Source organism: Brachionichthys hirsutus, unplaced genomic scaffold (genome assembly GCF_040956055.1).
Source record: "Brachionichthys hirsutus isolate HB-005 unplaced genomic scaffold, CSIRO-AGI_Bhir_v1 contig_795, whole genome shotgun sequence".
In the NCBI taxonomy this organism is placed as follows: domain Eukaryota; kingdom Metazoa; phylum Chordata; class Actinopteri; order Lophiiformes; family Brachionichthyidae; genus Brachionichthys; species Brachionichthys hirsutus.
Genome location: NW_027180477.1, coordinates 38,965 through 56,629, shown reverse-complemented (window position 1 = coordinate 56,629; position 17,665 = coordinate 38,965). Strand labels below are relative to the sequence as shown.

The 17,665-nt window shown below is 39.6% G+C and overlaps 1 protein-coding gene across 1 annotated transcript in view; it reads left to right on the top strand.

The window, feature by feature from the left end:
* Positions 1 to 17,665, top strand: part of adgrb3 (adhesion G protein-coupled receptor B3) — a 91,323-nt gene that overhangs the window by 39,867 nt on the left and 33,791 nt on the right. Inside the window, exons 4-10 of the mRNA XM_068758676.1 lie at positions 4,623 to 4,787; positions 5,512 to 5,676; positions 7,291 to 7,455; positions 7,813 to 7,914; positions 12,882 to 12,988; positions 13,744 to 13,938; positions 15,358 to 15,426. Coding sequence (XP_068614777.1) covers positions 4,623 to 4,787; positions 5,512 to 5,676; positions 7,291 to 7,455; positions 7,813 to 7,914; positions 12,882 to 12,988; positions 13,744 to 13,938; positions 15,358 to 15,426 — 968 coding nt within the window. The remainder of the gene's footprint in view (positions 1 to 4,622; positions 4,788 to 5,511; positions 5,677 to 7,290; positions 7,456 to 7,812; positions 7,915 to 12,881; positions 12,989 to 13,743; positions 13,939 to 15,357; positions 15,427 to 17,665) is intronic.

Here is a 17,665-nt window from a genome sequence, read left to right as displayed (position 1 = left end):
CTTGAATCTAATATGGAAATGAATATTTAGCACATGATACAAGTTTAAAATAAAGAAATCTACAAAGTCTAATTCCAGTTATAAAAAAGTATGAGTTTTTGATAACCACAATTTATTGCTTTCCTGAATTTATCTCAAGCTCTGCAGATTTGAGACATTTGTCCCTTGGACAAATGCAGCTCTATTCCTCACCAAATAACCAGGCTATAAATGTTCGGGACAACATTGACACAACTGATAAAGATTAGGTCTGTGAGATGTAAATGTATCATATAGGGGTTTTAAGGTAAACTATTGCAAATTACCAGCAATCCTTTAATTGCATTGCTTCTAATATCTTTTCTCTTCACTTTATTAAAAACATTATACTGGGATCACACATAAATAGTTATTCCAAGTCATTACTAAAAAAAAGCTGCTGCTGTAGTCATAACCTTAGTCACAGAATGAAGACACAAGGAAAGATCATATTCGACGTGTCCCATGATGCAGTTAATAAGTGTCCAATAGTCTGCATGGCACTCAGAATATTTTGTTTTCTTCAGACTTTCTGTTTGATACGTGGGAGGATACCTCCAAAAAACAATTGCTTAAATCAAACACACATAACTTCCTGTCTGAAGGAACTCTTACCTCATTGTTATTACCATTGAAAACAACAACAAACAACAAATAATATTTCAAGCACTGCCTGCTGAGATCAAGCACACTTCCATAAATCTATCTGGAAAACCTCATTAATACTACATCTAGTTTGAGCTTTCCTCCAAATAAACAGCATTGGTGTATATCCTTAAAATGCAGTTATTCTGCAGAAAGAAGGCAGCTCTTAATATTTAATATTTTTAGCCAATCCAGAATTCTTTCTACTGTAATGTAGAATACAGTTAGATGAGGTTGCTATCAGCATTCAGCACTCTTACAGAGTGAGTTAATATTATACTGAGTATTTCAATTTATCAACCTCACACTCCCTGTCCTCATCAATACTCTTATACACAAAATGGCTTGCCTAATTACCGGTAAGTGAGAAAGAATTGTCTGCGCACCACTACAGGCTGAAATGGTTTATTGCTCTAGTCTATGTAGTTGAACTCCACCGTCATCAGAAACAGAACGAAGCCATGGATGTGGACTCAGACCAGGAATTTCAGTGCACACAGCCGGTCTATTTATTTTCTCAGCTTGTTTAGCTGGTAAAGCAAATGTAAACAACAAGCCACAACATGGTGCAAGGGCAGATTCATCCAACACTCTTTCTACCCAACAATACCTAGCATTGCTCAGCAATTTATGGAAGGCAATTCAAGAATGTTACATTAGCATGGTGCCATAAAACTTTGTCTGTTCCTTTCATGATAGACTATTTGGTATCACCCACAATAAAGTCTAATGAATCAGCTATTTTCCAAGATTTATCAATGTATTCAGTGCAGTAATTTAATGCAGCTGTGGATTTATTCATAAAAATAACATTTTTGTATTAAAAGAAAATGTTTTATCCCGGACACTGCAGAATCAGAAATATCATCCATATGTGCACACAAAAAAATAAATTTTGTAAAATGTAAAAAATAAATGTTCAATTTGACAACAAAGACAAGCAATTTTAAAATAAATCTTAAATCAAAGCCTGGAAGGAATTATTTTTTTCTTTAAAACCCATACAAACAATGAAAAGACACAATCTTATTATTATCTTACTGCTATGACAACCTGCTTTTAACTCAAAATTATGAAAGGAACTCTGGCTGCCGTGGGGCACAAAGGTGATATTATTTGAAATGCATCAAAGCAGCACCTGGAGGAAGAGGGTGGGACAGATGGCAGCCGGGCTCATTGTGGCCCATCAAGGTCCGACTATTATGTAGCGGATGTTCGACAATTGTGCTGCAGGATCTTAGACCTTTGCGCAAGCTGTGGATTGTGACTCCTCTGAAGGCCAACCATCAAATCCCCATGGAACAGGTTCTTATACATTTCTAAGGTTAAATTCCACAAGCAATCAGCAGATAAAAGAAGTCTGACACCTATGCTCTGGCCAATATTTATTAATAGTGTTTTTCTGTGCTTCAGTCTTGAATGGCTGAAAATGTAAAAACACATCTGCACACAAACAAACCTGTTCAATTGTGCCACTGCTGATTCTAAAAACAAGATATTTTCAGCTTTATTTTTGAAAGAAAAGCTAATAAAATAGATGTGTTTTGATTTGGGTTCAAATTCTATCCTTTTCAATACTTTTAATGGAGGCGTTTTGTTCAGAGAAACTAATGTCAGATGATAACGTTCACATTTTGAAACCATTCACATTTTCTTTTTACCGTGTACATTTAGTGAGAGAGAGGAGACAGCAGGTTTCTTATTTCTGTCAACCTTTCAGATATTCCTTCTCAAAAGTAAAAAAGTAAAACTTTGACCCAAAAACAAATATCCCCTGCAGTTGTGAAGACTTACCATCTGTCAACCAGAATCATGCTTCGCTTACACACAAGCCAAGATCCAAGAGAAAAGCGAGGCTATTTGCAAGTTAATGTTCAGAATTAAGTGGGGGGTGAAAAATATTTAAATTCTAAAAGTAACAGATTTTTCAACCACAAACATTCCTCCAGGTCTGTTTAGCTGGTCTGACCCATGCTCGACCCATCCCTAAAAGTATAATGGGAAATAGTTCAGCTGTTTGAGTAATTTAAATGAAATCTCTCACATTCAGGGGAAAAATAAATAAAAAAACAACCAACCATTTGCAAACAGGCAGATGAAAATCTGTTGTAACTGTATTCAACCATTAAAATAATAGTTTCTAAAATGTGTTTATACAGTTTTTTGGTTTTTAAATGAGACATCCCTTCTTTGTTCTTTTATTTGCCTCCAGTCAGGAGTTTGTGTGTTCATTTATTTATTGGATTGTCAACAATACAGAGTAAAAACTACTGATTGAATTTCATGGAACTTATTGGAGGATGGCTCTTGGGCTGGAATAAAATTTTAGATATTGGTGTAGATTCAGATAAAGAGGCTGGTCCACAATTTTTAAGAATTGCAGAGATTTCTTTTCTCAGGGAATAATGCACCAATCTGGATAAAAATAATAATAATAAATTAGGGAGTGGTTTCTCTCTGTGTGTATAATTAGAGCAGATTTAACTAACATCCAGTAGGATTGAATGCATTTTCACATGTTGGTATTTTCTCAGGTGCTAAGCAGAAACATAGTAATAGAAACCTGTGAATATCACCAGTTACACCAATATGTAAGGAATTACAGGATCCAGAAATAACAATGTGCTGTACGAGTGTGTCATTTATTTGTTTTCATTATAGGAATAAGCCATTGAAATGTTTTAGTCTGAATCGCTGAGGTACCTGATGAGAAAACATCACATGGAACATCAATGGATGTGCTTACGCTTGGATTTGTGCTGTTAAGGCTGATTGTCGCTCTGAATGGCCATTGTGTTGGCCAAAATGTTTGTTACTTAAAGTTGTCCTAAAACAGTTGTCAGGTTGTCGTGTTTGTGCATCAACACAATAATTATGCAGACCGTTAGTTAGCCCGTGGTAACTTGACGGTCTTTTCTATTTCTGTTAGCGAAACGAAAGAGACATTCTGCTCCTCATCCACACCTTTAATCTTACTGCCGTGACTCTCTCAGCTAGTTTGTGTTTATTCTTTATTAACATTCTGTGCATGATAACATTAAATCTATAGAGGTGATCGAAGCTGGAGTTCCACAGCGTCTGTGTGTTCAGTGTTTCATTTACATTAGTTTTGTTTTTAATTGTTTTTAATTGATTTTATGTCATGTATGGCTCACCAAAAGATTCATAATGAAATAAATAAATAAAAACATAATTTTGAAATAAATACCATTTTGATAAATGACAGACAAATATATAATATGGCCATTAAATTGTAAAATAATGTAATATTATTATGAATATATTTTTATTATTCTTTAATATCTAATTATTATTTTTTATTATAATTTATTATTTCATAATGATTATTTTAACAATGTCATACTTTTTAAAATACTGACTTGTTATTTATTGTCCAAGATTTCTTTTTACAAAGTCAATTTTTGTTTCAAAATGACCTTTTAATGTCTAGTGTCGTTTTTCAGCAGAATGACTTGGTCTGTCAATCAAAGCACACTAATCAATCATAAAGGATCAAGCAGAGGCCCAACCCACTAGCTTTGATTGACTGACCAAGTCATTCTGCTGAAAAACGGCAAAGGCAATTGCGAAAAAGGACATTATGAAATAAAAAAATACTTAGTAAAAACTGTTTTTATGTTATAAAATCTTGGGAAATAAATAAAAAGTCATTATTTATTAAAGTATGACATTGTTAAAATAATCATGAAATATTGAATTATAGTAGAATAATAAATATAAGAAATGTAATAAAATATTACCTTATTTTACAATTTAATAGCCATATTATTTATTTGTCTGTCATTTATCAAAATGGTATTTATTTCAAAATGGTTTTATTTATTTAATTTTGAATATTTTGGGCTTCCATACTCACTGCAGTTTATTATTGGTTTGCAAATGCTTTAAATCAGGGACAGAGACTTCGATTAGGCCTGACGCCGTTTCTGTGCCCGCAGTACACGGTGTATGGGAGGAGTGGTCACCGTGGAGCCTGTGCTCATTCACATGTGGCCGAGGTCACCGCACTAGGACTAGGATGTGTGCCCCTCCCCAGCATGGAGGCAGGGCCTGTGATGGACCTGAAACCCAGACTAAGCTTTGCAACATAGCTCTATGCCCAGGTATCATCTATTTGCTCTTTAAACACATGAAACAAATATATGAACAATTTCAACCAAAAGCATGACGATGAGCAGCGGTATAAATTGTAAAATTAAATCGTCATTAGTACTTTACCCCACAAACACACAGCTAAATACATTTTTACTCAGCGCTGTTATGTGAGGTGAATAAAGACGGGATGATTGCAGGCGGTGGGATGCATTTAAAGTAATAGCACTCACACGATGATTCAGTTGAGGAAACCTTGTCGAGAGTCAGCACTGTAATCCTGACGTCAAAATCACTTACCCACAATTGCCCGTGAATGCTAAGCAGATTAGTGATGAGGTTTTCCACACAGTAAATGTGGTGACAGACTCAGCAAAAAACATTCAATCCCAAATGCTTTCCCGCTGCCTAGACAGGGAAAATAGGAAGGCCGCTAACAAACAGCTTGTGCAGTTTCTGCCTTGGAAATTGAAGAGTGAAAATATTTTTAAAGCCTCTATCTGCTCTTGGCAATTTCTCACCTTTTTCCCCAAAAGGAAATCTTTAAAACCGGCTGTAGAATTCCCAGAATCTTTATATACCGGAATATATAAACAATTTGTTTTCCCCTTAATGTCTGTTTTATTGGCTGCCACCCAGGGAGAGACAAGTCATCTGAATATCTCCTCCCTTCTGTCTGCTATTTCTTTTCCCTTCACATGGGGCATATTTGTTGGGTTGTGGTTGGTGCCTCAGTGGACGGACAGTGGCAGGAGTGGAGTTCTTGGAGTGATTGCTCGGTGACCTGTGCCAATGGCACTCAGCAGAGGACCAGGCAGTGCTCAGCGGCCGCCCATGGGGGATCAGAGTGTCGCGGTCACTGGGCAGAAAGCAGAGAGTGCCATAATCCTGACTGCACAGGTAAAAAACAAAAAAAAGCTGAGCCTCTTGATGGTGCATCCACTTTGATGTCTAAATTTAAAATCATTGTTTTAAATAAGAGAGACAAACAAAAGCAGCAGATTCACTTTCAATTTAGGGTTAAACATACATCCTGCTGAACTGATTTCTTTTGTCGACCAACAAGCTCTGCAGCAAGAATTAAAGCTGTGTTGTGAGAAGCCAATGTTTAATACCCTGCTCTATCAATTGGATTTGTAAAATCCAGTTAGATATATTGTATGCCTTTCAAATAATTCAGGGTTAGCCATCCAAACTGACTGTCATCATAGATGTATTAGAGGCTCAAAGATGTCAGCTTAGTGGTCTCCACCAGGCTGTGATTATGTGAAGGGCCTGAGCACTCTCATAATCAATGCAGTTTTCACCGCAGCACCATAAAACAGCTGGGGTTTGGTTTTGTATTTGTCTGGTATGTGTGTGTGGCAAAGATGCTTCTTCTGGGTTTTAGAATTCTTTAATTCACTAATCATCTAACTGCAGTGGAATAGAGGTGAATGCTTGTAATGTGTGCTTCTTGATATCTGCTAACAGAAAGTGTTGTTTGTCTCTCATACAGGCAAATAATTGTACTATTCATACATTTTACAAGGCATTTATTTATGCTTTATTGATTGGCAATTTCATCCCAAGCTGCAAAATCAAACATTAGAGAGACAACACTGAGCCATCATTTAACAAGTTAGTTCATCATTAAACAAAGGTTAACGCAAAATGTTTTTATTCAGAACTAATCAGATGTGTCTGTGAGCAATGTGCAAAAAGCTTTAGTTTCACAAAAAAACAAACCACAACAAAGAAAAAAACAATTAAATATGCTAATAAGTACAATCAAGTTCTGCACAGGGTTTGAATCAGTTTTAAGTGTTTCAAAAATGGAAGTATTTGTCCCAGATTGTCAGGACAATGATGTCTTTGAAGCTCCTGACCGTGCATCTATCTGAGCAATCACCTGCTTTGATGCGGAGCAGAGACTTCAGTATCCACCGGGAGCTGATCAATGTCTTACTGATAGATTTAGCCAACAGGTCACACCGTTCTGTTATTTTTTTTTTCCCCTCCAGAAACAATCGTGATAGAGGTTAGTTGTAGGACATGAAACCGCTCCACATATGTGAAGGATGGAGTAAGTGGAGGTTAAAATGAGAGTGAATTGTTGCTCACAGGGTGTTGTACTTTTTTTTTTCCAGACAAGGGTGTGGTGATTTACTACACTGCTGAAGAGGAGCATCTGTTTTTTGGTGTAATCCACAATTTTACAGTGTTTATTACAAGGGCATAAAACATGCTGCTGGTTTTGAAAACTGAATTTGTTTTAACTTTTCAAAATTTGCAAAGTGTGGCAAATGAGTAGCAATCACACAGTAGCTTATCGAGTTATGAAACACACATTCTGCTCAATATGCTAAACCATTTGGTTTCTTTTTGGAGCACTACTCATAAATTACATCTACAAACTAAAAGTGGTGACAGCATAAACAAAGAAATTGATTCAAAAACGATATTTCTGGTGGCAGATACGAACTGGCAGGAGTCGCGCTTGTTTCTGATCAAGAATACGTATTCCTGTTTTAGCGAACGGCCAGTGGAATCCTTGGGGCCCATGGAGTGGCTGCTCCAAATCCTGTGATGGTGGATGGCAGAGGCGAGCCAGGGTGTGTCAGGGGGCAGCCGTAACTGGGCAGCAGTGCGATGGCAACGGAGAAGAAGTCAGAAAATGCAGCGACCAACGCTGTCCAGGTTAGTCGATGGGTGACTAGGAAAATAAGACTCCCAAAAAAGGAAATAATTATGTTTATTAGATGAGCAATTGGTCTTATTAAATAACAAGTTATAATAGCATCCAGAGAGGACATGCAGACAGACAAATGCAGAGGAGGGTGAATGGGTACGAATGTATCGTTCAAAATAATCTCTTTCCGGAACGAAGTCTCAGACATACTTCTTTTAATTATGCAGCACTACAGCATGTTCCTATTCACAAACACCATCCACCTTTGATCCCTGATATCTCCATAGTTTTATATTCAATATGAAGAAATTGTTGCATCATGCTGGAAATGCTGAGAAGCTCTTTGCATGGACTCTGTTTTTCAGCACCGTATGAGATTTGTCCGGAGGACTATGCAGTGTCAATGGTGTGGAGGAGGACACCTTCAGGAGAGCTGGCCTTTAATAGATGTCCCCCCAATGCCACAGGTAGGCGTCTTCACCTCCACCAAGGTTCATCTGTTTTTATTAGACCTAATTTCTAAACTTCAAACGCAACTAGGCTTGTCACCTTAGGGCATCAGTGTCTATCCTTCCCCTCACACAGTCCCCTGGATGTAAAATGGAAAGGCAAAATGCATGACATGGACTTTATCCATTGTTTGATTATACATCAAAATATTATTCATTTGCCCACATCATCAGGGATAATGATGATTTCTACCACCATAGTTACTTTTGTGGACCTTCCATCATCAAGCCTATCTTTTTTATGTCTTCTAAAATGATCCAAATTTCCCAATGATAAAGCTATATCTGAGTAACAAAATAATCTTGTGATGATAAACGCGTACTGTATCCATTCATATCATGTCCATACACAATGATATAACGCGTGTCTACACCCATCCGGACACAGTGTATGTGCAAAAAGAAAAAAGACATCTGTGATTCTGAGAGTATTGTCGAAGACAGGCACACCAAGGTCTTTCTTTCAGACAGTGAGCAGAAGCTTTAATATGCACGGTGAGAAGAGCATTAGAGCAGAGGATGCCAGCTCTCCAACAGTGCAAGGCTAGCACAGCTCTCAAAGAGAAAGGAAATCAGAGAGCAGGAGGCTGAAAAGGAAGGAATCTGATAAAGCTGCTCTGATGCTTTTGTTCTCGCTGAAGGTCGGATTAAGAAAGAGAGGACATCGTGCTGCTGTTAATGTCACAGGTTGGACATGGGAAGCTATTGTTGAACTTCAAGCAGGCCAACGTGTTTGATTGGCATTTGCTTCAGAGCCATAAAATAGCTGACTGGAGAACTAGCTGTGGTAGCGAACTCGCTGTCATTGACAGATGGCTAACCAGCGGCAAAGTTACACAGAGTAAGATTTAGTAGCATGACATTAGCTTTGTGACTTGACATTAGTTTTACAGCTCATAGCTGTTAGGCACTACGGAGCTGTTCCCCGCTTGTGATGAGGGCTATTGTCTCTCTTTTTCCATCTCCTGTAATAGGATGTTGTTTAATATGCACCCAAGAGGTGTCTTAAATTCAGGTCAGTCAGTTCAGGTGAGATATTTGCCTCCCTGATGCAAAGCATTTCTTTACTGAGCAATGCCACGTCAAATAAATACATTAAATAATTATAGAATCACATTTATTAAGACCATTAAAACCATTCATGTGCGTTGATGTTGCATAAAAAATAATTTCACCTTCAAATGTTTTCTCCTTTAACATTCACGGATACGTGGATGTGTAGATATTTTCCATTTAACATTCTCTCTCAACAAACTGGAGACTTCCTGTTTCTGCATTTATTTATGGTGAGAAATGCACCAGAATTGGGTTCCAAGCTATTCACATTGTTACAAATCATGCTCATAGGCCGTCAGATTATTAATGTGCACAAATAAATTGTGAAAATGTCCTTATATTGTCAAATTCTCCATCCATCCATCCATCCACCCATTGTATTCAGCTGCTTATCTGCCCTGTGGGTGTTGTGGAGCCTATCCCAGCTGACGACATCCCGGATGAGACACCAGCTCATCGCGGGGCCACACGAAAGACAGACAAACACACAAACGCTCCGACTCTCACAAATTAGAGCAATCAATTCACTTAAATTGCATGTTTTTGTAGGTGGGAGGAAACCGGAGAACATGGAGAGAACCCACAGATGTCTAATGGTCATAAGAGTATATCTGAGGGATAATGTTTGAGTTAATTAAATCTTTTAATAGAATTTCTCCAAATGGAGCTAAGAAATGTAATTTTTATGAGCCTGAGATGAATTTCATGTTTCTACAACATGCAACTGCAATGCTGCTGCAGAGATACAGTATATATGTCATCAATATTATTATAATTAGGATCCTTAATAAACAAACAGTATGTTCAAACAGCATTCTAGAATGTTGCAGTAAATCAGAGCTGAGTTCTCTATGATTATCAGTATATCTCTAATTCCACTGAACAACAGAGCCCACATCAAGATATTGTGATTCCATGTCACTTTATCATAGAACCACAACCTGAAATGTTCATGCAACAGAAGGCCAGTGCCATGATAAAAGGTTAAAATGACAGATAACACACAGATCAAGTGTAAGAACTGTGCATCCCCCTTCAAAGCTCACACTGACCACTGGACAAAGAGAACATGATGGACAGCAGTTCAGGTCAGGTCAAGTGTATTTGTAAAGCCATTAATCACAGCTCCAGTGTCAGCAGGTTTTACAAAGCACATAGTGAAAATAAAAATGAAAACAGCACCTCCCAACCTTTGACCTGAAATTAAATCAAGGTCAAAGTCACAAAACCCTTAATGAGAAAAATGTGAAAGGAATCCAAATGCCTCACAAGCAGCATCTCCTTCTTTCAGGGCAATGAGAGATGTAATTGCTGCAAGAGCTGGTAAACAATGATGAAATATTGATCAGCAAAGGCGACAGAACAGAAGGTGCATTGTGAAAGCAGGAGGCTGCTTGGTTGTTATCATGGCAACAGCGCCCTACTCATCAAGGCCATCATAGGAACCGTATACAGTCCATGGGCCCCCTCGGCCATCCTGGATGACAGCTATCAAAGGTGTTATCTGTGGATGTCGGCGCTGTATGAGGATACATCTAAATACATGAAGAAGACAACACTCCTATTGGAAAGTAAATCTAAATGTAAACAATTAGTGCACTTTATTATTATATATTTGTTTTGCGCCATTTTTGGTACGTATGTATGTATTAATACTCTGAAAATTATGAACAGATTTTAAAACAGACATATGAAATATATATATATATATATAACAGATGAAACATTTTGAAGTGGTTGCAAAAGGCCCAAGGAACAATCCATTAGATTTTGTTAGTGATCCAAATCATTACAGGCCATGGATTTGCTGTTCATGAGTTACTTACTTAAAAAAAAGTTGACTTAAAAGGAGCTGCACATACATTTACTACCAAAGGGGTTCACCAGGCTGCGGTAGACACATATTTGTTTAGGAAAGGAAGGTGTGCCACAGGGAGATTGAAGCACAGCTACAAATAATATTAAGAAGTGAACTTGAAAGAGGAAGCTTCACGGTGAAACTCAGCTGCTGTGATGAAGATTTGCTCCGAGTGCTCTCAAGTAAAATATTTAATTTAAATATTTACCTTTTTCAATGATATACGTTATTCAGTTTAATTATTTACATTTCAGTTTTTTTATTCTGCCGATATGTGGAGTTCCTTTGGACAAGGCATTTTTCATGCAAAACTACTGAGCATCTTTGTCTTAAGGTTTAGGAGAAACTCAATTAAGATTGAAGTTATTTAGCTGACTTAATGATGATCAATGATCAAAAAATATATTTTTTTGATCATTGAATGATATTCCACTTTCCTGCAACTCAGCCTTTATTTGTGTGTGTTCGGTTTACGTCAGCTCCAACCGCGTGTCCAAACTCAGAAAAACTGGTCGAACGCAGAGGCATTTTAAACTCAATTTTTTTCCCAAAAAACAAGTGATTCGAGAACCGAGGTCCCACTGTGTGTGTGTGTATATATATATATATATAATACTGTTTGCAACATCAAACAGTATTATAATAAAATGAAAGCAGACTAAAGGTCCTCAAGTGTCCTCTGAATGTGTCTTTCTGTCGCTCTTGATTTAAATTAACTTTTAAATCAATACGAAAACAAGTCATTTAAGGAATTTTCGAACTCTGACAGTTTTTGAATGTGACCTTGTTTTAGTACTCTGTCTTTTTGCCAATACCCTCTTAAAGTGCACAGTCTTTCTGAGATAACAATGACCTTTTAGAATGTCAGAAGCAAAACACTAAAGTGATTCCCTAATTTTTCAATAATAAACAGAAAACACATTTTCACCATGTTTTCAACTTGAATGGCAAAAAGATGATGGAAAAAAAATATGTGAAAATATTATTTTGAATCCTTATATCCTTAAAAATATAAGAATAGATTACAAAAGAAAACAAATCCACCTTTGTGAAGCCAATTTGGGGGTGGGGGTGCTCAGTATGGTGCCCTTTGGGGTGTCTCATGGCGCTGCATGGGCGCTGCCAGCGTACAGCAGTGTTTGGTGTGCACATATCACCGGTTAGTAACTATGGAGAAGGTGAGTGTGGGAGGTGAGGCTTTGATCTGTGTGTCTGTGTGAAAGACCGAGAGAGAGAACGAGAGATAGCGAAGGCTTTATTTGAAGCATTGATGCCAGGGGAAACGTTTTGTACCGTGGGAGGTTTCCTCGGGATGTCGGGCACCTGTGTTCGAGCAGAGGGGTGACGGTTGAAGCACGGTCCACCAGGTTGACAGCTTGGGAAAGTCAGATGCGGGACTTCTATGTGGGATGTGCATGACAATGTGGGTGGATGTCGAGTTGTTCTTATACTATTTCAAGATCGTTGTTTAAATGGCAGACAGCTATTGCAGCCATGCAGCTGCATGCTTGAAAAGCCCACCGTGAGCTTCAACAACATGGTACAACGGTGCATTTATTAAAAGTCATGGGACTGTCATAGTATGAAACCACTTCTCTTCAAATTGTAGCACGTTCTTCCCGGAAATGTCTCTCTCACTCTCACTTTGGGCACTCCCTTTCTCTCTCTCTATGTCTACAATGTGCCTCGACTCCACTTCAAAATTTAATGGCCGACATCAGATTTTGATGGGCAGCAGAAATGGACAAAAGGGAAAAAGATGAGCCTCTCTTGGAAACAATTAACATTCTTCTCCTCCCTCTCCTCTTTTGTCCTTCTCTCTTCCCCGTAACCAACTCCCTCCACTCCACTGCTTTCATCTGCCTCTCTTTTGGTCTTAATCCCTCACACACACACACACACACACATACACACCTCCCCCCCTCCATACGCCTACATCCTCATCTCCCATCCAATTCCTCCCTCGCTCCCTTCTCTTCTCTAAATCTGTCGCTCTCTTTCCCCTCCACAGGCACCACCAGTCGACGCTGCTCTTTGGATCACCGTGGAATGGCCTTCTGGGAGCAGCCAAGCTATGCTCGATGCATAACAAATGAATTCAGATACTTGCAGCAATCAGTAGGTGCAAAGTCAGCTTCCTCTCAGAGCCCCCATTTGCAATCCATCATAAATTACCTCCCAGTGATCCTCCCACCACGCACACACACAATGCAGCCAATGATTAACCAGTTTAGCAAGAGTAAATTTAATAATTATAATGGTCCTCATCAAGTTACTGAAGGATCTTTTCTGAGTTTGTTAAAGCCTATATATAAGCAGTGAGCTCGTACGCTAAATAACATCCCTTAAAATGTAATTTGTACTGGAGCAGGTCATTGAAGGATACAAATCTTTGTCTCAGAAAATGAGACTAAACCAAACAACATGTCATGAACTCTTATCATCGTAGTCCTGTCAAGTATAATGAGTACACAATCAACTGGGCTTTTGTTCACGATGATAGCTTTGTCACTAAACTGCATCATTTTAATAATCCTCCATCAGTGTTAAAAAGGAAATAAGTCTGAAAAGCACCTGTGAATGTGTATTTATGGTCATAAACCCTGTGTAATAATGTGAAATGTCATTCCGCTATGCAATTTCTGCCTAAAAGTGTGTCTTCTGCTCCGGTTAACTCCTTTATTCATATCGGCTCATTTCAAAACATCCGTGAGGCAAATTGCATTTCAGCCTGCCTTAGATCTAAGTGTCACATACAGGACCTCAGCGAGTCGAGTCTTTATTCTGATGTTTGTGGAGCAAAGTATACAGTAGCTTTGTGTGAGTCTCAAGGACACAGATGCCTCAAGTTCTGCCTTCTCCTGTTTTCGGAGGTTCACGGGCACCTTGCGAAGGGCCAGAGGATGTTGGCAGGGGATGGGATGTCGCAGGTGACCAAGAACCTGCTTGACCTCACCCAGAGGAGGAACTTCTACGCTGGTGACCTGCTGTCTTCTGTGGAGATCCTTCGCAACGTAACGGAGACCTTCAAGAGAGCCAGTTACGAGCCATCTTCAGATGACGTTCAGGTAAGCGGATAGAGGGTTTATTTAAACATAGACGGGCTCTGCAGGGAATAGATTGATTTCTGACTATAAAGTGGCTCACAGATCTGTTGTGAGTAAATAATGAGTTTAAATAGCACGTCCGAGACCAACAAAGGCTGACAAATGCACCCCGTGGCTCTGTTGTATGAAGAGGTCTTTTCCGCATCCTAAGCAGTCTCATCTCATCATGTTAGGGATAAAGGCTTGATCCTCTTTATGTCAATAGGATGATGGTGATTATAGCTAAAGCGCCGCCTCCATCAGCAATAAGATAATTTATGTCCTCAGAGCTATGTCACTTTCAAAGACACCCTTCTAGACCTCTGTTTGCATGCAGCCCGGCATGCGCTCCCAAAGAGAGCATTGTACGTTGTGTGAATGTGATGTTGTTTTTGTTCGTTTGTTTTAGAATGAACCTCACTTAATTACACTCTTCCACAGTGTAATATTTGTATTACAAAATGAAAGGAAAGTTTTCTGCACATTTATCAACAGTTTCCAGCTGTACGGTCTGCTGCTAATCTGCGGAAATGAAACCTAAATTTCCTGGGCATGGATGGGTAGTCCAGGGGCCATTCGACCATTTTCTTATAATAGAGAATCTATGCGATGAGGAAGGCATTCTGTCTCTAGTTATTGTGAGAGCCCTATGTTGTGTGTGTGTGTGGGCAGACCGTAGAGCAGCCAGGCAGCCCAGCCTCTCTGTGTGTCTCTGCGCTAATGCAGTGTTAAAGTGGGCACATTACCACCAGAGGGAGCATAAGCATTCAAGTAGAAAACAAGATAGCCCATGTCAAAAGAGAGAGAGCCACTCCCTCAGGCGCATTGGAGTTCAGAAGAAATAACAGGCTAAAGATCAGACAAGGGGTTCCATTACTTCTGCAGGCATGCACCTCGAGCATACCCTGCTCTCTGCTGCAGGAGGAGACGGCACGCACAGCTGCTCAAAAAATCCCTTTTATCTTCTTTCAGATCGCAGCTGATGCTTCTTTCCTCCAGCATTAGATGTTTGCTGCATGCTGCAGGGATATTCAAGTTGTATTTACGTCAGAGCCGGTTAGATCGTCTCTGATGCTTTACCGTCATTGTTTCAGTGGCAAATATCCCAGTGTGCTTTAGCGCTGCGCTATTCTCTGACAGAGATTCTGTTCAATGCTGTTCTCTGCGCACAAGTTCAGTCAAGGGTTTATTTGTCATGACCATGTTAAAAACACGACAGAAGGAAATGAGTTGCCGAGGCCCATTGATAGTAAAAAATATATATACAAATATGAATAAATCCTAGAGACATTTTGAGTACATGTCGTTTATAGGTCATGATTTAAAATAAATCTTTCTGCAGTGTCTGTAATGCTGGCGTGTGTGGGTACTTTATCGCTTCACCTTTCATCATATCTGCAGAACTTCTTTCAAATCATCAGCAACCTCTTGGAGGAGGAAAATAAGGATAAATGGGAGGACGCTCAAAAGGTAAGCATGAGGCTGCACACTTGGTGAATAATTCATTTTGCTGCACTTTGCCGCGTTACAGATCTCAAAAGTAAAAACACAGCTTGTTTCTTTATATGAACAACAGAGATTAGGAAAAGTCAGGTGAGTGTGGCGGTAATGTTTGATGTACTCAGGTATGACACCTGGCCTAATTTAAAAAGCTTGTTCCTTAGAGCTCCACTTGGTGGCAGCAACGCTGCCATGGAGACTGTCCAACCATCCACTCTGCAAGCCCCACTCCTGCTGTTCACATTTCACACAGTGGATACAGATCATTGCAACCGGTGTTTGGACATTTCCTCACTTGAAACACAGGAGCTAGTACTGTATGGTGTTCCATAATATAGAAAACCAGTATGGTATGTAGGTGTAACCGAATGCAGTTCTGCTTCGGTGAGCTGTAAATTAAACAATGTCCAATGTCTTTAACAATGGAGTCTAGCCTCTGTATGCCATCCGGCTGTCACATCTGTTTGCATTAGATGCTGCAGCGATTGTTTCCAAGATTGTCACTGGGGTCTGAGACCAGCTTAAACCCTGACATCAAGCAAATCCAGATTGAGGTACAATTTGCAATGACTGACTCCGCAAAGGGCATCTGCTCTGCTGTCACCTTCACTGGTAAATTGACTCAAATTAGGCATCATCTCCGCTGACGTGTGACTAAGGCAGCGTCTTAAAATCATTCAATCGTTTTCTTTCTCTCCGTTTCTCCAAGCGTGACTTAAAGTAAGATTGAAGGGGGGCGGGGGGGGGGGGGATACAGACAGTTCAGATTGTGGCACCAGTGCCAGTCCTGAGTGTCTATCAATAGTAATTACTGTAGGTGTTTGCTCACTGCAGCTTTAGCTTGGCATGCCCCAAAGGTACGCGGTCAATGAGCTCACAAATGAGCAGTTTACTAAGTAAGAATGCCTCAGAGAGAAATTGACTTATTAGGGAAAAGGAATAGGAAAAGTTGCATCTGTGATTGAACACCCAGAAGAGATATGTAAAGGAAGAAGAGAATGAGGAATAGTTGTTCATTATTTCTACAAATGTAAGAGGACATTGGCTAAACAACATCGTCTGACTTGACAGTGATCAAATTTCTCACTTCGTTTCTCCTGCATTAATGAGTTTTTACACGGCACCCACACTGCGCGCTGTGGACATTGAAAACTCACATGAAACACCTCACTGTGAGGTTTTTGTTACTCTGTTCAGAGATCACTATATATTCACCTCCTGTCACTGTTACCATGGCAAGAAAAGGAAGAGCTCTGTCTACAGGAGCTCGACTGCAGCCATTTCCCCGCACTGCCTTCACATCTCATGGTTGCCATGGAGACCAGCCGTATGAGCATGACTGCACTGTGCGTCAGATACGCCGGAAGGGGCCGACGTGATGTGCTTTTCTCCCCCACTATGTCTTTCACTCTATGTCAGAAGCTCTCAACTTCAGCAGCACTGAACTGCTCGCCAGGCTAAACATCATCACATGTGGAGGCATGTGCAAATAATCAGGACACAAGGTGTCAACGGGGGACGGAAAAGCCCACCTCAGGTGTTTGTCGAATACCAAGAGTGAGGTGCTAATTGCTTAGTGCCGCTCAAAGGCCTTTCTAATTGCCTGACAGGACTGTTCTGCGTTCACACATATGTTTAAGACCTGCCTTTGTGTTTGTATTAATGACTCATTTCCCTGGTACAGCTACTCAACCATGCAGTCCGTATTCACTCCATCACAGTGAACGGACAAAGCGTCTGGCCCCCAAATTTAAAGCCTCTTATTAAATTTGACCCATCACCACTAGATTGGCAGCCTGGACTGCTGTCCAATCATTTGAAGGTCACTTATTGGATTAGCATTTCTTTGATTTATCGACTGGAAGGAAAGAGCTGACCAGACTGGCAGAATCGCCGGATGAGCCAAGGAGCTGTAAACGATTCTGGAGTCCTTGTTCGGCATTCTCTCGCTGAACACTGTCTGTGAAGCATCACTTGAACTTAGGCAATCACCCTTGACTTGGCAGAGCCTTTCGGAGGAGAAGCCGACTATCAATCATGTAGGCTGTGGTTGCAGCTCTGATCCTGGTTCAGTTCTGGCTTCCACTATTTGTTCAATATTTTCAGGAAGAAGATGGTCAGTGATTTCATGTCTCAGAAAAGATAGATGCAAATAAAATGGAAGAATTGTTTCAACTCTTCATAAATGTAATTGAAAGTCATAAAATTA